The sequence below is a fragment of the Gastrolobium bilobum genome, unplaced genomic scaffold, assembly GCF_033153095.1.
Source record: "Gastrolobium bilobum isolate Gb01-03AN ecotype WA unplaced genomic scaffold, APGP_CSIRO_Gbil_v1 utg6105, whole genome shotgun sequence".
NCBI classification, from domain to species: domain Eukaryota; kingdom Viridiplantae; phylum Streptophyta; class Magnoliopsida; order Fabales; family Fabaceae; genus Gastrolobium; species Gastrolobium bilobum.
The window spans coordinates 600,532-620,874 of NW_026899702.1; the positions used below are offsets into that span (position 1 = coordinate 600,532).

Genomic DNA, 20,343 nt, shown 5'->3' on the forward strand with positions numbered 1-20,343 from the left:
TCTCCACTCTCCAGTACAAAAGAGGGAACATCCCACAAACTCGTTCCTCATCTTCTTCTAACAGATACGATACGACTTAATTTGGGACCATACCCAAGTCCAATTCACATGCAAACAAAATTCCCAAAATTACAACCAAAATGAAAATAAGAATAAAAAATCGACATAATAATATGATATCTAATGGAAGCGTGGTGGTACACGTCACATACACTTGGTTTAACTAGAACACTAAGGCCAAAGCCACACACAATTACAAACATCATGGCTATATCTCGAGACATCTTCGCATCTCGTTGAGACCTTTACCAGCCTCTAGTAATGTATTCAACACTTCGTGGACCAACAAATTTGTGCCACGTGGGACTTTCTCAACCCACTTCCTATTTTACTCTCCCCCTACCGCCACGGCGTCATGTTCCCCTCAGCCAACTATTAGCATCCACCTCTCCAACCAGAAAAGCCCACTTTCCCCATTACAACCACATGTCCAAATTAATATTCATCCGCAACACGACAAAATATAACTAAAAAAATGAAACCTGCAAGGTAATAAAAATCGAATAAAATAATGATACCCATATTGTTGCTTAAATCTAAATTATGAATAATACCCACGTGTAATTAATGTTTAATGGTGACATAAAAAAAAGGTTAAAATGAGAAGGGAAAATCAATCTGGATAAGGATTAAAAACCCCAAACCATAAGAAAAGAACAGTATCCAGTATTTCATTCCCACAATTCTCCATTTCCGTCAAAAACATTACCACCTTCTAAGAGCTAAAACCTCAACGTCACCACCGCTTTTCTTAATTATCCACTTTCACAAATTCCACGCTGTACCATAAAAACATTAAAAATTTTAGGAAAACACGAAACACCGAGTGCCAGAACAAACACGCACTATATATATATATACACATACACACACACCATTTGGGTCCTCAAGGAAAAAACACACACATGTTCAATTACACACAAAACAGAATTTGAAGTTTGAACTACGTGAAGTGCAGTTGAGCTGAAACAGTGCAATGGCTTCGTGGGTTAGAGGCAAGTGCGTTGGAAAGGGTGCGTTCGGAATCGTAAATATAGCTGTTTCCAAACCGGACGGTCGGGTTTTTGCGGTGAAGTCCGTGGATCGCAAAACGGGTCTCCCGGGTCAGCTGGAGGCGTTGGAGAACGAGATTCGTATCCTCCGGCGTATGTCTTCGCCTCACGTGGTGTCCTTTCTCGGCGATGATGCCACGTGCGAGGAAGGCTCAACGTCGTCGTTCCGGAACCTGCACTTGGAGTACATGCCAGGTGGAACCGTCGCTGACATGGACGCTGATGCTGACGTGGACGAACGGTTGGTGAGGCGCTACGCTTGGTGCTTGGTGAGCGCGCTGCGTCACGTTCACGAGCGTGGCGTCGTGCACTGCGACGTGAAAGGGAGGAACGTGCTCGTCTCCGGCGACGGCGAAGTCGCCAAGCTCGCCGACTTCGGATCGGCGGTGGAATTCTCCGGCAGGGATTGTCCTGCGGGGATCTTACCGCGTGGAAGCCCGATGTGGATGGCGCCGGAGGTGATTCGCCGGGAGTATCAGGGGCCGGAGTCCGACGTGTGGTCACTTGGATGCACGGTGATCGAGATGATCACCGGAAAACCGGGGTGGGAGGATCGCGGCGTTGACACGCTGAGTCGAATCGGGTATTCCGGTGAGTTGCCGGAGATTCCGAGCAAGTTGTCGGAGCTAGGCCGCGATTTCGTCGAGAAGTGTCTGAGGAGGGAACCGAGCCGGCGGTGGAGCTGTGATCAGCTGCTACAGCATCCATTTTTGCTTCACAATAAGGTTGTTGAATCGTCCCCTCGGTGCGTTCTGGACTGGGTTGACTCACAATTCGCCGAGTCAGTTAACGACGGTGAAGAAGAAGAAGAAGAAGAGATGATGTTGGACGATAGTGAAAAAATTTCAGTGAGAAATAGGATTGGTAAATTAGCAACAGAATCGAGGGCAAATTGGGAAACGGAGGGTTGGGTAGAGGTGAGGGCAATTGCGTCCGACGCAGAAGCAACGACAACAACAGAAACAAAAGCGTGTGATGGTGGGTGTGGAGACGAAGAAGGAGGGGCAGGTTGGGAATTTGAGAATGTATTGAGGGTAGAAGAGGGAATAGAGTTAGGGACTCGTTTGGAATATTCTGGTTCAGAAACAGCAAGAAATGAAGGGTTAAATCGGGAAATGTGGAAGTTGGGAGAGAGGAACAGGTTGGTGTGGCGGCGTGAGTGTGATAAGTTTAACCACAACCGCAACCGTGGTGGTTGGAGTTGTCGGTATGGGTATGGGTTGAAAAAGTTGGATAGGATAAGAGGAATATTCTGCATTTACAGCCTATGTTGTAAAATTTTCAAATCATATTGTTTATTATCAATAATATATTTCAATATATACTATGCTTTTCGATTGGTTATTTATGTTGGTTCCCTTTTACTGCATGTGACAAAAACGGGCTACTATGTCAAGGGGAAAAAAAAAAAAAAAGATTAGAAAGACAAAATTAAATAATTGAAAAAATGTTTGCAACTGAGCCACTAGACGAGGCATGATAGAGTAAATAAAGTAATCAAGCATGGAGATCGCGTGGACTGATGGTTGGAACCTTAGGCATGGGACAATAAATTGGGTGGATTGTAGGATTGAGTGGGTGGTGCGAAACGAGATATATGATCCACAAGAGTGGATCCTCGTATTATTTGATCACAATCTCTCATAAAAATTATATATTTTTCTTATGAGAGGATCCACTTCCATGACGCACAGTGTCCACACGCGATGCTGCCTTTAGTAATGTGGAAGATCTGGGTTGGGAAATCAAGAAAAGGAAAATTAGAATAAAAAAGAAGATAAGGTTGAACGAACAAAAATACAATGAAATTAGATTATCGTATATTGATCCAAGAGACCACCCTTCTCCTTTGATGTTTTAACCTTTGCAGTAACTTTAACAGTATAATTTACACTTGGTAAAACGTTTGTAAATACGCTTTCTACTGTATCCTTATAGTTTTCTAAATTTTAAACACTGAAGATCACATCAATTATGTAAGAAATTATACCAAATATATCGATGATCATAAAGTTAGCATGTTTTATTATGTTCTTTTAATGAGGTTATCAACAAGAGTTCTATTATTTTTTACAAAACTTACACCATGTTAAATTTTGTAAAACTATAGAATTTTCGGACAATGGTTAAACACAAAGTGTCTTGTATATTACACTTTTACTCTGTTTTTTTCACTACATTATCATGTGTTCATACCGGAATTTCCTTTTTGATATTCTTGTATATCATTTTAAAGATATATCCAGCATGATATAAAATTCACCGTAAAAGACGCAGCAATTAAGAAACAGTCACCCCGTTAATGAAATGGAAGAGTGCACTTTCTGTTAACTGTTTTTTGGATGTGGTAGAGACAAAAAGAGAGGGTTCTGTTGTAATTGCGGCTTAAAACGCACACAAAACAGAAGTGGGATAAGACTTAATGAGGAGGGTAAGCACTCAGCAGCACATGTAACTCGCAATTTGGTGTTCTTCGTTGAATTTACCATCAATTGGGCAACACACGTGTGTTATGCCTCACCGCCGCCACGCTTTTTTGCTTTGAGGGAAAACCCAATTCATTGAGGTGAGTGTTGAGGAAAAAGAAAAAGGAGAAATTTAAGAGAAAAAAAAAATGAAAAAGGCAAAAAAGATGTTGACAAATTAGGATGCAACTTGCGAGACGAAATTGGATTATTGTGCTTGAACCTTTGTTACCTTACAACTCTCGAGATATTTTAGCCACGAATTAATGTCAGTGCTGCTTACTAATCCATCACTTCAAGTGGCAAACTTATCCACAAAGTAGCAAGAAATAAAAATAAAAATAAACATATATCAAATATAATATTAATAATTGACTTGAGTAATAAAAAAATGTATTTATTTTAATTAGAAATGTCAATTCGAACAATATGAATAAAAAAATGATATTATTAGAGCGATAATCTGTATGAGTCCGATAACATTCAAATCAGACGAATTGATGTAGTTAAAAATAAAAAAAGTAATTACAATGCAAGTGCAAACTTAAAATGGTTATGTTTTGAATATGCGTTCAGATAATTATTTTGTATTTAGAATAAGTTTATAATTAAAATGTGTGTGTGTGTGTGAGAGAGAGAGAGAGAGAGAGATTTTGGCTGAAAAGCTTTTTTTTTCATAAAATAATAAATAAAGTAGAATATGCATTAAGAGCGAGATGCTTACAGGGTTAATGATAAATTTAATCACATTTTTAGGATTTTGTGGGAAAAAAAGTAGAAGACTTGCATAACATAAGAGTGAAATGGAAGAAAAAGAAAAAAGTGTGCACTAACCCACAAAAGATGGATATGGATAGAGGTAGTAACCAACTTCGACTTCATAGAATTAAAAATCAGTGAAACAATTATTATGAGGAGACCGCTTAGTGTTGTGCTCCTGCTGACGAATAAGAGTTACGGTTCAAAATGGAATGAACCTCTTGAGAGGATATCCCGTGGTCTCAGTCTCACCGAAAAATTATACAGTTGCAACTATTGTTTAAACTTTAAATGCATTAAAACATGAGTATGTTGATGTTTATCATGACTGATTTTTTTCTTTTGATTTCAAAGGAGGTTCGACTCTTGGCATATGAGTAGAAGCAAAGCGATTTTGGTAAAAATGTCAAATTTTAAAAAGGATAATACACTTAAAATTATGGTTATTGAACTTGATAAATAAGAGAGAGAGAGAGATTATTAACTTATATATAAATTAGACTTTTGTAATTTCAAGTCTTTTAAAAGAAAATAATATTTTTAGAAAATGCAATGCATAAACACTCACACATTCACTCTCTCTCTCTCTCTCTATATATATAGAGAGAGAGAGAGAGAGTCATCAATGTCTCCGACTTTAATTACAGTGTGTCATAACTTTGAAGAGGATCGAGTGAAGTGGTTCATATTCATTTTGTTTTATGCCAAACAAGATTCTTAGTGGTATTTGACGGTCTTACCATGAATTACGAACTTCAATTCCCCAAACAAAAATGGATATTCAGAACATGCTAACATGGGAAGTTAATAGGAAATAACAAAATAAATAAATAAAATAAACCACTAAGACAATGTTGAATAATTGATAAAAGTTTATATACGAAGTTAAAAGAATAAAATTTGTGAATCCTACACACAACTAGAAAACAATTAATAGGTGAAAAAGAATCAACTATACATGCGGCAACCAAGTTCACTTTGACCATCTCTCTCACAGGACTGATCAAACAAACCAATATATTCAGCCTTGGACTAGAGGGTAGAGAGAGAAGACATAAGAAATAAGAACCTAAAACTTTCAATGCAAAAAGCCGCAGTCATTGGAAAGGCTACACAAGGCAGATGCTAACCATCCACCATGTCAAATTCGTTGACCCTACGAAACTCATCTTCAATGCATATGATTCTAAACAATCTATTTAGCTTCACCAGTAAAATTTTATGGCAAAATTCTCTCCTGTCTTCAATAGAGAGATCAGTAGGAGCCACTGCCCATTGGAGGCATGCCAAAAGGGGGCATTGGCGGCATCCCAATTCCACCCATATGTGGTGGTGGGGGAACAAACCCTGCACCCATTCCTGGCATTGGTGGTGCAGGCAAAGCAAGTGGCAGCAACTGGGCATACATATTCTGGATACCATTGAAAATATTACATTAATTGAATTGTCAAATAAAAGATAAAATCTGACTTCTTCTTATAAAAGGAATTGAGAAAAAAAAAAAAAAAAGGTACCTGCTGAGCAATAATGTCCTTCTCCTCATTCTCTTTAGCTTTCTCCTCCTTTTTTGCTTCAATTTTGTCCTTGATAAGTTCATCCACCTTACTAGAATACTCTCGAATAAACTAGAATTTTTTTTTTTTTTTGAAAAATGGTTATCAACAAAAGGAAGAAAATTCATACATTAATAAATATACCGAAAGAAATCTCAGTGAAAAATATACCTGTAAGAGATAAGGGAAAGCAAAATCAATCATATTGTTCACCCAAGCTAGCTCAAGAGCAACATCTGGCCGTATCACATCATAGCAGACGAAGAGGCAAGAAGCAAAACACTCTTTCTTCCCCTGTAAAAGAGTCCAAGAGAATAATATGAATATCATTCCTTCGTTAATTTAAGACCAAAGAAGGGCAGGAAGTACGCATGACGAACAAAACAATAGTGAGGTGTAGAAAGAAAGAATGAGTTAAAGGTATTTAAATTGAAGCAGAAATCAAACTTGCACAATGGCAAAAGAGCCAACCTAACCCGGCAAGGATCTAATATATGAATGCCAGAGTTTGATATTTTCAAGGAAAGGGATAAGAAAATACAGGCCTGCTCAATAAAGTAAACAAGTAAATCCTCTGCGAGTTCTCGTTCACCAGATTGAGAGCAAGTTTCCATACAGTCCTTGTAAAGGTTGTCTTTCTTTGACAAAGCAATGGACTGCTTCCATCTTCCTGCTTTCTTGTAAATATAAGCAGCAACACGTCTCATTTCAAGAAGCTCATGCTTCTCAATCTGTTTATATATATTGTTAAAGTCAATCAATAATCATTCAAACTTTGTAAGTTTCCCAGTAATATTCAGATCTCAATTTTAGCAATTTGTCCAAAAAAGACAAAAAGATAAGAGAGATTCACCTTCTGTGCAAGACCTATCTGATCGAAGTTGTCATGCAGATCTATTGATTCACGAAGTCTATCATAGTCCTCCTCCTCAACGTAAATTTCATTCAAAGCTTCATTGACAGCAGAAACATTATTGCTTTGAACTGCAACCATGTATGGCTTAACCAATCGAATGTCGCCAGCCTAAAAACCAGAAAATTCAAGCAACAAACAAGATTATTGCATAAAATCATTCACAACCAACTATTTACCTCACCAAAAAAGATTAAACTGCAGGCATTAAGCAACAGAGTATGAGACATACAGACCTTCCGCATTATATCTACAACACGGGCATGGTCCACACGAAGGGCAAGCACATTAAGAAGATCATTTATAATATCAGGATGTTCTTGCAAGTAGAAGTGAACAGCCTTATAGTAGAGCTCCACACTTGCAACTTTAACTATAACGTCTTTGAATTGCATGTGGTCCCATGCTTCTGGAGAGTGATTCATTACAGTGGTTGCAGCATTATCAAACTCATCATATTGGATGTACAGGTATGTAAGTTCCTTCCAGTGCTGCTGTTCATCACAGGCCCGAATAAGCTTGGGAATGTTAAGCCGAGTTGAGAACAACTTAATGTGCTCCATCAACTTCTCAGGACGATATCTTGCATAAAGAACTCCCAGCTCTGTAAAGATACCCATATGTGCGCGCTCCAGTCCAAGCCCACTCTCCATTAGAGATATGAGTTCATTGAAGCATCCTCTGTTCTGATAAAACTCACTAACCTCTTCCAAATCATCCACCTTCGTAACAATAAAGAATGATTACTAGTCAAAAAACATAGAATAATAAACTAATCAACAGTTCACCTGCCATTGTAGCATTTACTAATATCAAGATCCTCTATGATAGAATTCGTGCTCAGGTGAAAAAACGACAGATAGTAGAAGAGAGTGAGAGCAAATAACAAGAGAGAATATTGGAGAGTTTGTGATATGAAATCCGATGATTGTTAAAATTTCTCTGCGTCGGTTGGGTTTGTTACATTTTTAGTAAAATCAAAACTAACTTCACATAACAGAATCTGACTCAACATCTTAACAGAACCTGACTAAGCAAATTATAATGAGACTACCAACTAACAAAACATAAGTCGTGTGTGTGTGTCATAAGGGGTAAATCTTTATATTGAAATTTGGAGTGAGGCGAGAGGCATTGGATTATCAAGAGAAGAAATTAAAAAATGTCAACTTATTCTAGAAAAGTGTGTCACCTGAACAATGACATTGAGACCACAAATCTGAGCTAAGCGGAATTCCTCAGCATCAACGCAGGCAAAACAAACTTCCTTCCATGTTTTTGAACTGTTTGCTTTTCTAGCAGCATCAACAGCACCTTGGAATTGTTTAAGCTTCACCAATGTCACAGCTAACTTAGCCCAGTTAGAAATAAAAGCAAATATAATTTTTGCAGCCTCATAGAGAGCCTCATCGTACAGGCGATCTCCAACATTTGGTAAATTAGCAACATTTGGCATCAATATAAACTCTTCAATTTCTCCAAGCCGATCAATCTTTGCATAAGCATAAATGAGCTCACTATCCACCTTGGGCTCTTTGGTCTTCTGCCGAACCATGAGAAGGTACCTCACTAGGTCATGGTATACATCTGCATCTTCAGCAGCCTTAATAACCTCCAAGAAGTGAGTGGCATCATCTGCGCGGATGAATGACTCAATTGCATCACTCACCAAGCCCTCTCTTAGTTGTGCCTTAGCAACCTGGGTCCACACAGCATCTTCTTCAACCCTAAATGCAAACTCCACAGCGCGATCAATGGTGCGAAGGTTATCTAGCAGGACATTAACAGCCTGAACATTCAAATTAAATTTCTTGAAAATGGCAAAAGCTTCTTCATATAGTTGTGCTTCGACTGCCACCTCCCCAACAGCGGGGCCATCAAAGTTGTCCAACCTATTTATGTAATCCATGACTCTTGAAGGATCTGCCTTGATTGCAGTAAGGATCAGCAAATTTTGCAGATTAAAATTTCCACTAAAAGCAGAATTTTGTAGCACAATCTTTTCAAGAAGCTCAATCAACTCATGGGGGAGATCGGCAGTCATAAAAGCTTTCACTGCAGCTGAAACTTGCTCAGGACTCTTGCTTTCAGGCAAAGCAGTGGACACCACTTGATCAATCAACTGCCTTCTAAACTCATTCTCAGGATTAAGAACTTTCTCCCAGAGGTCAGCATCCATACGTTCCACAACATATCTGACACAAACATCAAGAAATAACATGAGTGTCCCAGACTAGCATTGCGAAATGCAATGATACCTACCTAATGAAGGACAGTATACACACCTGGCTTGGAGTTTAAACAAGGAATTTTTATTGGTAACATTAACAAGCTCATCATCACATTGCCCTCTTCTGTAAGCAACAACAGCAAGTGTAGGATCTCGTTTCTCACAATATTTACCAACAACACGAGAATCATAATACGGGTTCGTTGTGAGAAAATGCTCAGGATTGTTATTGCTGTCAATGATAATTTTACCCAGAGCATTATGTACATGTACATCTTGGCTTCCCTCACTTACAAGATGCTCCAAGAACTGAGTAAGCAAGCGGAGACGATTCCTGCACATAGAAAGTGAAATGAGAAAAGAGAATAAGGTAATGCAGAGATACAGCATAGAGAGAAAACCGGCTCACCTCTTCTCACATTCTTCAACTAAAGGCTCAACTGGAAGGAGAGAACGAACAGAAAGTATAAGACCTTTAATGAAATCTTCAGGGCATTCATCATCTAACAACTGTCCTACAACTAGAGGAGCATTTCCTGGATTGACCTATAAGCAAGAAGAATAATGTAAGAGATTAACGTTTAATATTAACTTAAAAAAGATTTAAAACACACCCCTTTACCAAGAATCACAAAAATTATATACAACCCTTCACCACAATTTTACCTTTTGCACATATCCTTCAATATAACGAAGCATGTTGTTAGTGTAGAGATAATGGGTGAGATCCGGAACAAAACCAAAACGATCACACACATTAATCAATGGCCTTGCATCCGGAAGCTTGGCCTCCATTAGAAAATTCTTTGTCTTCTCAGCATCATAAAAGTTTGATTCCCGAGTCACACGCTCTACCTCCTTAATTTGTCCAGTTTTAGCAGCTGCTTCAATGTACTTGAAATGAATATCAGGATCCTCACTGTGCAAAACAGAATCACAAGCCAAAATTATAAAAAGAAAAAGAAAACTAAAAAAGCAAAAGTAGTCGGTCTAGAGAATTGATGTTATGTTCATTCTCCATCACAGAATACCTAGAGCTCAAATATGCACCCAAGAAAAAGTATAGTCCTTCATAGGACTTGAATTGCTCAAAGATTTTGATGCATGCATCAACGCCCAGCTGCTCACAATATTCCTTGGCAGTCTGCAAATAACATGCTAGCAAGATTATTTTATATACAAATACCAAAAGCCCAAATAAAAATTAATTAATTGAAAAAAGTCTCATGGAAATATTTTACCAAGCCATAATACAGTACCTGCACAATTATTTGAAGATTGCCCCTGAGGTTGACTAGTAAAAGATCTTTCATGCACTCCAGTGCCCACTCTCGGGAAAGGGTTCCAAAGAACTCAACTAGAGCCTGAAAATCATTTCATAGTAAGAATATATAACAGTTTTTGGATAGATCCAGTCACTTGAACACTTGAAATCCAAACCTGCGGTTCAATGGCATGCGTATTCACAATTACACGTTTAATGTCAGGCAACTCGGTATAATGCTGCACAAGAGACAAACAAGAAGATTCAATAAGTTATTCTAACAAGACATTACAGTATGTCATTGGAATTGAAGAAGTCAAGAACCTGAAGAGCCCGAATGAAAAGGCCAGCCTTTTCACAAAGTTGAGCAATACGTGGTCGATCGTAATGACTAAACATGCCATTGGCCAATATAGCATCAGCAACATTTGGAAAGGTCACAAGATTAATTTCCAGCACCTAAAAATAATATAGAAAATTTTCACAAAATTAAAAAAAAAAAAAACTACATAATACCATCGAGTTCATGGATAAAGAGAACAGAACCTTGGTTTGAAGATACCCATGTTCAGGTAAGTTTGGCTTCAGCACATCCAACAGAAAGGCAGTTGCCTCACGGATCAAATTCCTCTAGAAGTAACATGAACAAAAATAAGAGTCAAAGTTTTCAGCATATGAAAAAAAACAAAAGCGAACAGTTATCAAAAACCATTACCAAAGCAAGTTTTAAGAAAGAGAAGGACTGATTTCATATAGATTTTCTCATTTTCCATTTTCAATTAAGTGGAAAATAAAGTTACTGAATTCTCAAAAACATTTTTCATTCTTCCACTTAAAACAATGCTTTATTGGTTTTTGAAAACAAAGTAGAACAGGCTCAAATAATAAAGTATTACTGGTTCTAAAAAGTAAAAGGAAGAATCCAATGGAGAGAGGGAAAAAATCGTGTATATGATAATTCTTTCTTTGAATTAGGTTGAACTACAAATGATAGGACAGCACAATGAACCCCACATCATTAAAATAAAGAAGAATAGAACTAAATAAACCTGAAGAAAGAGATCAGTTATTGTGTTGTAGTCAACAGGACAACCCCCCTCCATTTGAGACATCATCAGAGCAAAATTTACAGCACCCTGCAATCAAACAAGTTCTGAATAAACAAATAAAGAAAGAGTAAAACATCAAGATAATAGACACTGTAGAAAGGTAAACATCATAAGCAATGTGGAACAATTTCCATTTGGACGCATTTGTTATCAATCATGAGGTGCTATTATTTTAGGCAGTTTACACTTCATTCAGAACAGAAACGAGTGTACCACAAAAGTGAAGTATTTCATAGAAGATAAGGCATAATCATTTCAAATCTAATTTCAGAAAGAAATCACTTACCTGGGCATCTGCCCGCAATATTGTTTGAAGAAGGAACAAGTAATCAGGCGTATATCCAACCTTCAGCAAATAAAAGGAGAAAAATGCATAAACTATATAACAAAAGTAATCAAACAAGGTAATGAGACAAAAATATAACATTTAATCAGTACCACTATTTTCATGATTCAAAAAACTTAATAAATTTTTTGTTTCATTACCTGCTTTGAGTATATCAGAATCTTGTCGAATTCCCTCCTCTCAGCAAAAGCTGCAACAACTTTTGGTGTGGCCCTGGCTTTGATATATATTTTCAAGGCAAGCTCATTATCCACTGTCTGCATTATATGCATGTCTCATAACATTAGGAATACAGATGAAAGAAATATAAAGAAAATGAACAGAGATTGAATTCCCCCTGCACTAAGATAAATAAATGTGTGTTCGGTGTGCAAGAGCATGTGCTCGTGCGTAGCATAGTTATCAAATGCGGATTGCGGCCTGATGCGGCCAACCCTCAAAACCGCTATAGATTTATTGCGGGTTGCGGTTGCGAAAATAGCGAAAAATATATATTTATTAAAAAAACAAATTATATGTATGTGTGTGTGTGTGTGTGCGCGCGTGTAACATAATAAATTATTAAAAAAATAATAACACCTAAAAAAAATACAAATAATAAAAAAATATAAAGATAAATAATAATTTTATTTTTAAAATAAAGGCAGAGTTGACTCGTTTAAGCTCAAAATATTTTTCATAGGCTTGGCTCATTTAAGCTAAAGCTTGACTCGGCCCAACTCATTTACACCCCTACTTTACATACATGGAAATCCAAGCATCAAAAGTAAAAATCCAAAGAAGAGGGGGTAAACTAGACTCCTGTATGGATAAACAACTTAAAGAAGTACTGATTTCATTAGAGCTTATTTAATAAGCTCTACAGTCATAACAACAATCCAACTTGTTGGAGAAATATAAAACCATTAATGTAGCATCACCCAATAGCTTAAGTTTTTGGATTGAATTGATTCTTTACATAGTATCAGAGTCTCGAAGTCACGGGTTCAATTCTCACTGCCCCTCATTTAATTATTAATTAATTAAGTTTTGTAGAGTTTCTTAGCACAGGTAGGTGGGCCTGTGCATTGTCCACCCTTCAAGCCCAATGGGCTCTCTTATGAGGGAGCGTGTTAGAGAAATATAAAACCATTAATGTAGCCTCACCCAATGGCTTAAGCTTTTGGGTTGAATTGGTTCTTTACACAACTAAATAAGTTAAATAGTGTTTGGATAGATACTTCAATAAGTGCTTAAATAGGAATGAAATTTTGGTAAGGTTGAATTAGCCAAAACTTAATGCAGATACAACTACATCCTAAAGCTGTATTTAGCTTTTGCAACAGCTTATTTTCATAAGCTTCAATTTATAGCTACTGAAAATAAGCCCAAAACACATTATTTGGGTTTCAAAAGCTATTTTAATAAGCTCATCCAAACAGGGCCTAGAGTTTGAACTTAATATTTGTAGCCTCAGAGTAAACCAAACTAGTAGCCAGGAAGTGGGTGTAAGAGGTGGCCCGTTATAGTTTATTTATATGACAGTGTTCTCTATTTCCAATTATAAAAAGAAAAACTGCTTTTGTTTCTTCATAATAATTAGTTTTAAATTTATATGAATCATGACCAAAATTTTCAATGAGCAAAGGAGACAGGGATTGCAGGCAACACCTTGTATTTTCGTCCTCCCAACCCCAAAAAAAGTTTTTAATATGTTCAAATGATAAACAGACTAAGAGAGAATCAATTTAAATTTCTATATGAACCTTCACAAGGTCGCCGAGCTCCTCAGTGCATTCAAGTTTGTCCTCTGCCAGCCAATTTTCCAAAAGATTCTTCTTGTTCTGATTTACCACAAGTCGTGACAACTCCAATGACTCAAAAGCATTGAGTTTTCCCCTAGTTAACAGAGTACCAAAGTACTGCAACAATGGTGGTGTTTGCCCAGCTTGCACGGGTACACTCTGAAGAAAATTAACAAAAGAAACTAAGACCTTGATGAGAAGAGCATATTAAGCTCCCATAAAATTCCCCACAATTAATAAGCAGTTAAGCACATACACAACTGAATGCAAACAATTAACAGGAACAAGAAGCATCAAGTGGTCCACGTGTAACACAAAAGTATACCTGAAATTTAGCAACAGTGTCAGGAGTTCGGAGTATTCCTTGGGGAGATTCTGCAGCAAGCTCTGCAGCTTCCTTATATTTGGTCTGAGCAAATAATTCTTGAAACCGCTTAACCACCTGAGAAAAAAAAAAACAGAAACTTGACAATCAATGAGGGCAAATAAAAATAATAGAAAAAGAAAAGGCAAGCTTCCCACTGATCAAATCAACAAGGGAAAAAAAAAATCAAATCAACAAGGGAAAAAAAAAAGGTAGAGGTAAATTATATGCTAACACAATTAAAATCTTTTCAGTTTATATCAGAAGGGCATAAAAATCATGTTTGTGGTGCACAAATTTCACCAGCATTATACTCTTTGGCACATTTTTTATCAAGATTCCCCCAAATAACTTGAACTTAAAAACTTTAAAATGACCTTTCAAGTATGATAAGTCAAAAAACCTATGCACACAAGCATCTACCACAAACACAAATAATATATTGTTTATACTTCTTTTGCAATTTTATGCTAGTTTCCTTGCTTATAATTGTTCTATATTATACTCATGGAATACTTTTCAGACAACTATAATATATAAAGGCAGAGAGCATATGCTGAAAATTGAAAAATATTATAGTAAAACAATCATCCAACTCAATAAAGTCAGCCAGTTTCGAAAGTCCATTTGTGAAGCTTGACATTGATAACAGCACAAAATTAACCAAAAGCAACTCATGTTACCAATTCCTCTGCGCCAGGGAGGTTTCCTCTTTTAGCAAGATTAACAGCAAGTTCTAAATTGTTTAGCTGCAAAAGTTCCAAAGAAACATTTAGAAGTAGGATCCATAGATTCCATTTAACCAAAAACATGTCATAATTCACAAATTACCTGGCCGCTAACAAAAGGTACAATGGCTGCCTCATTTACAGTAGCAAGCAACACCTGGCCACGTCTATTGATGGCATAAAAACCCCCGACCGATGATGCTTCTGATGTCAAAAATATAGGATCGGGACTGATTCGGTTTCTATAAACTGCTGTTGCAGACTCCAGATCATAGACAAATAAAAGCCCCAGCTTTGTGATAACATATATCAATCCATATTTATTTGAAATCTGCACAACAAAAACATATCAAACATTTAACGGCATGTCTATCAAGAATTTAGAATATTAAATGATTATTGAAGTTTACACACATACCTGCATTGACACAGGAAAGTCATCAGCAAAGTCCGGAGGGAAGAACAGATCTGTTTGTTTCTTAGTAAAAGATGGTTTGCCTGATAACAAATGCCACAAATATACCAGATGGTATCAAGAAGTATGAGTTGTCATGGAAAATAACCATTTATTTGAGCATATCTCAAAAAGAACTCCATATAGTTTCACATTCTTAAAGCATCAAAAATAAAAAATTAAACCAACTATAAATTAAGCATAAATTGAGGAGCCTAAATCTCAGACTGCATGTGAAGTCGTTAAGATATAATATCAATAAAAGATACTTTATCATAGTTTTCAAACAAATCTTTTGTGATAGTTTATTGCAAGGTATTTTTAATTTTTACTCCATTTGGAAAGGGTAGTCTAAGATAATTGTTAGAGTTATATAAAATAATTAATGTAACCTCACCCACCAGCTTAAGCTTTTTAGTTGAATTGGTTCTTTACAATAATAATGACAATAATAAACTTCAGCCACTTTATATGCATGATCTCTTTTTTAATTAATTAGTTGAATTGATATACTGAAAAGAATTTCCAATTGGAAAAATATTTTTAGAAGATTATATAGGTTTATTATAATCATACTAAAGCATAGGCATGCACCAACTGGCTGGTAATAGATAGTCTATACAAGGATCTAGCGATGCTTATACCTGGCTGGGCACCAAGTTCAATGACATGCATCTTTGATGTAACCTGTCCAGCATTCACACTCTTTGATGCAAAACAAATAAGAGTAGAATCCTTATCATTCCCAGCAACCTACATGTTGCATAAATTAAAATATCAAACAGTATTAAATTAGCAGCAAAACTATTTTTTTTTCTGTCAATGAACAAATTGTCCAATTAATGGATTGAATTGGCATGGGTGATTCGTAAATAAGTGGATTATTCTTAGTGATTGTAGAATCTTTTTCGCTTTCAAAGCCACACATTATATATAAATAAATCACAAAGGAGACAAAATTACTCTAAACGTAGCAAATGAGGCAGCATGCGCTTCGAGAGCCTGACTACGCTGTTGATCCACAGAGAAGAGCTGCATGCTTCCTTTTACTAGTTGTGGTCTCTGCGATCAATAAAATGCAATAAAATTTACTCTAACAAGTAATAATCTCACAAGGTTTGATGTTCTGAAATCTGAATCACATAAAAAGAAGTAACATTCAGGGACTTCTTTTTAAAAACTGTGCAATCTTCAATTATAAAATAAATAGATAATTACTCAATTAGTTAATTCAATAAAAGAAAATTTTATTAAGAAAGGTACAAGAACTAGTTTAAGCAGGATAGCAATTCCTCCTTAGAAAGAAAGATAAGAAACAGAAACATTTGTTAGCTTAATTAGAAAGAGCATTCCTAACCTTTTGTAATTAGTACACATAGTAAAGAAAACCCTTTAAATATTAAAGGGAAAAAAATATAAGCACTGCAGAGACAATATACAAGGGTTGAGCAAAAATAATACCAAAATAAAAAGCTATAGAAAATATAGATATGAACTATCAAACGAGTGATTAGAAAAGGGTCAAGTAAATTTATTTCATAAGAAAAACTTAGATATCTTAATATTGACTATACCAAAAAAAAAAAACACTTAAAAACTTATCAAATAGACAGCAATTTATAAAGCTAATTCATTAAATTCCAACCTGCCCAGAGGCATTAATAATTTTTAACTTGAATGCATCAACATTTAATTCATGAAATATATGCTAATCCTTAGAGTTTCATCAACATATAATTCATAAACAAGCTTGTGATAATACATTTTGGCAAAAGATCAGATAGGAACTGCCTACTTACTACATTACCAACACATGCCCATCAAAAAGACCTTTAGAGTGCATCACATATTGTTGTGAGAGACAGGAATGGGGTGGTTTGTTAGATCATCCCATAATTTGTAGAAATAAAACTACACAGGTGAGGCAATAAAAATAGCACTTATAGCCACTACATTTCAAGAAATGTCAATGTCAACCTTACAAATGGCCACAATTAACCCATAGGATTACCAAAATTTACAGCCAATTAGTGAGATGACGGGGAATTGCTAATACCTCAAAAGCAGCCCCTGAAAGTTGCTAATATAAAAAAATCACATACCTCAGGTGAACCAGGAGCAATTCCAATCAAAACCAACCACTTTTCATTCGGATCACAACGATAATTGATAATCTGGTTATTTACCAGATTAGCTGATCGGTCAAACATCTTCACTGGCTCACTATCACCTAAGATATGAGAAATGATTAAAATATTAAACTCTCAAATATGAAAAGTTCCGGTATATGTATAAAATTACAGTACAAGATGTTCAACTGTCAAATTTAAGTAGAATTCCAGAAGAGAACAGGTAATAAAACAATATGTTCAGTCATGGAAAATCATAAAACCTTACCTTCAATTGACCAATGATACACAGACGTCTGAGTGACAATTCCTATTGTCTTTGGAGTTATCCACTTCCAAAAGACAACCTAAAGGAAATGGAACATCGAATACATGATAATTAATAATCACATATACAATCTAACGCATTTTCAGGCAAGAAGATTCTTACAAATCATTCACAAATTTGCACCTGCTCGGTCATCTGGTGTGATTTCATCTTTGCTTTCATTTCAATGTTAAACACTTGCAAATGATCCTGAGTGGTCCCTGGAACTTGAGCTGCATACAGAAACCTCACATTCATGAAACGAACGAAACCCATATACACATTGCACACACATTGCAGCTGTCCAAATTATTCACTATCACAATGACAAGAACCACAACGTTCATTAACCATCATAAGATGTCTATACATAATTATTGATTGGATTGGGACATCACTATCATTTTGGTTCTCACCGGAACCACCAAATCAGAGCGCACATAAGATGCAATTGGGAGCTACCAACACAAATCAGAGCCTCTAATGTTACCTTTAAGAGCAAGAATTCTAGAATTGGGGTTCATCAAAGCAGAATCAGCAGTAATGGGTCGTCTCAAAGGCTGCATCGGCATGCTCATGTCAATGATAACAACACTGTTCTGAGGTGACGTTTCCCTAATACATATGTACTTATCCGATTCCATCGTCACATGAGTAAATGTAATGAATTGAGGGTTGATTCCAACGCTTCCCAGCTGCAAAAGAATACCGAATTGCTAATCAAAAAATAGAAATCACAAAAGAAATGAAATTTCACAATTGGGTAACTGTAACTGAATGGTTACAACTCTACGTAGCATTGGGATCTGAAGAAGGAAAAAACAAAAAACAAGAACCCCATTTTCTGAAAAAAAATAAAATAAAAACTTTGATTTTTGGAATGGGAATGAGAAATTGAGAGAGGGAAGGAAGGGAAACACTAACCGTTAAAGTCTCTTTCATGACAATGGGGGCGTTTGCAGCCATGCCGCGCAAACTAGAGCTTCAGATAGAGGGAATTGAATGAGAGAGAATGTTGTAGTTTTGAAAATTTTGTTAAGCTGCGAGTGCGAGATCTGAAGCAGCGAAGCCCCAGACGCGAGAGAGAGAGAGAGAGAGAACAGGGAGAGTGTGTGGAACGAACAGAACAGCAGGAAGGGTATATTAATTCTAAGAGATGTATTGGATTATGATTTTAGAAAAAATTTGAGATAAAAAATCTTATGAAAGACATTTTATAACTAGAGTGACTTTAAAAATTACTCTTGTAATTTTTTTTTTTTTTTAATATAATTTATAAGATTTGAAAAAGACGATATGGATTTATAAAATTTTAAAAAATCATATAAATTTTTAACAAACATTTAAAATTACCAAAGTCAATAAAAATAATAACAAAGAAATGCAATGAAATTAATAAAAAAAAAGTAAAACCTAATATAATTTTCTCAATCAGTAAAACATAATATAATTTTTAACAAGCCTTCAAAATTACTAAGCAATAGCTTTTCACATATCTAAAGTTATATTAGTACTCCACGCATTAACATTTTCTCGTTCATGCTCTTGGGTTTGATCAATTGGTTGAAAATTATCTTTTTCATTTGATATCAAAGCTATGCATATATGATTATAAAATCCAAAATTTTTAATTATTAAATAATTCTAAATTTACATATAGAACCTAAAGTTCATGGTAAATTTTTGTTTGGAATTTTTTGCAATTGATTTTGAAAACTTTGGGAGTTTTTGTTCTGTGTGATGAGAATTTTTTAACTATATATCATATGCATATTTTCATGGAATATTCTAAGAAATTTTCAAATATAAATTTGTGGATTTTATTACATGAAAGTTTAGAAAATTTCTCAAATTTTTTTCAATTGATACATTGAAACCTTAAATTGCTTTTGGACTTTTGAAAAATAATTTTTTAGTTATCTATCTACACAAAAATTGTTTGAAATCCTCTTCTATAGTGAAAAAATTCCGTTCATGAATGTATTGTTACGGAATACGAGATTCATACTATGACATCCTATTTATATTTTTCACTAAAAAGTTTCACGAAATTCACACCAATGGAAAATCCATTAAAATCGTCGGATTTTTGAATACCACGAGATTGTGATTCTATTATTTAAAATCCTGATTGAATACCAACGGATTTGAACGGATTCTCAAATAATCTTTTAAAATCTTAATCGAATACCACGTGACTTTTTTTTTTTCAATTCATTAAAATCCTAATCGAATACCAGCGAATTTTTTTGTTCAAAAATAATCTATTAAGATCTCAATCCAATACACCCCTAAATCAAACCAGATATGGCCCGATAATCTAAAAAAAACATGGGCTTGGGTTAATCATTCATGGGCTTGGGTTGGGGCTAATCTTTTAAAATTGAGAGATGCTATGCTTTCTGACCAAAAATCAAAAACCCATTGTTCCCTTCCTCTATTTAGGCTGAGACCATTGACTAGAAAAACAGCCCAAATTTAGTATTTCAAAAATCAGACCAATAAATAAACAGAGTGCTTCAAAGATAATGATAACTTGGTTTATGATTCCTTTTGCATGATGCATCCAGTAATCCCTAATTAATCCATTTTCCCATGTTATTTTGATGCATTTCAACAAAGTATGTTTTAAAAAAACTACAGTGCTAAAAAGGCACAAATTTTCTTTTTCTTTTTTCTTTAAGATAGATTTTGAAATTTTTGAAAAATTATTTTATATTAGGGAGATGTTATTTAAAGATATTTCCTAGACAAAAATAGCCTTAGTTTTTTCTTTTTGTGAGACCACAAGGTGTTCCTACATATTCCCTTCATTTTGAATATTTT

At 35.5% G+C, this 20,343-nt stretch overlaps 2 protein-coding genes across 2 annotated transcripts; one reads left to right on the forward strand and one right to left on the reverse strand.

Annotated features, from left to right (window-relative positions):
• The first annotated feature begins 775 nt into the window (after positions 1–775).
• Positions 776–3,415, forward strand: LOC133292718 (mitogen-activated protein kinase kinase kinase 18-like). The gene is made up of 2 exons (XM_061491152.1): positions 776–2,452; positions 3,359–3,415. Exons 1-2 carry the CDS (start codon positions 1,037–1,039, stop codon positions 3,413–3,415), a joined length of 1,473 nt encoding a protein of 490 aa, XP_061347136.1. The 5' UTR covers positions 776–1,036.
• A 1,835-nt stretch (positions 3,416–5,250) lies between these two features.
• On the reverse strand, positions 5,251–18,552 carry LOC133292782 (clathrin heavy chain 1-like). The gene is made up of 30 exons (XM_061491240.1): positions 18,442–18,552; positions 18,008–18,212; positions 17,662–17,750; positions 17,479–17,557; positions 17,184–17,311; positions 16,045–16,143; positions 15,726–15,834; positions 15,046–15,125; positions 14,731–14,958; positions 14,583–14,648; positions 13,861–13,977; positions 13,497–13,694; positions 11,892–12,008; positions 11,692–11,751; positions 11,346–11,432; positions 10,843–10,926; positions 10,621–10,755; positions 10,473–10,535; positions 10,292–10,396; positions 10,064–10,176; positions 9,699–9,951; positions 9,442–9,578; positions 9,088–9,366; positions 7,995–8,997; positions 7,039–7,524; positions 6,743–6,913; positions 6,435–6,620; positions 6,061–6,183; positions 5,851–5,961; positions 5,251–5,747 (listed from the first exon to the last, which is right to left on the reverse strand). Exons 1-30 carry the CDS (start codon positions 18,481–18,483, stop codon positions 5,592–5,594), a joined length of 5,109 nt encoding a protein of 1,702 aa, XP_061347224.1. The 5' UTR covers positions 18,484–18,552; the 3' UTR covers positions 5,251–5,591.
• Positions 18,553–20,343: the final 1,791 nt, after the last annotated feature.

Coding starts and splice junctions, on each gene's coding strand:
- LOC133292718 (XM_061491152.1), top strand. CDS start 1,037: ATGGCTTCGTGGGTTAGAGGCAAGTGCGTTGGAAAGGGTGCGTTCGGA. Junction 2,453..3,358: donor TATACTATGCTTTTCGATTG/GTTATTTATGTT, acceptor AGATATATCCAG/CATGATATAAAATTCACCGT.
- LOC133292782 (XM_061491240.1), bottom strand. CDS start 18,483: ATGGCTGCAAACGCCCCCATTGTCATGAAAGAGACTTTAACG. Junction 10,397..10,472: donor CGCATGCCATTGAACCGCAG/GTTTGGATTTCA, acceptor AATGATTTTCAG/GCTCTAGTTGAGTTCTTTGG. Junction 6,184..6,434: donor TTGTTTACTTTATTGAGCAG/GCCTGTATTTTC, acceptor ACTCTTTTACAG/GGGAAGAAAGAGTGTTTTGC.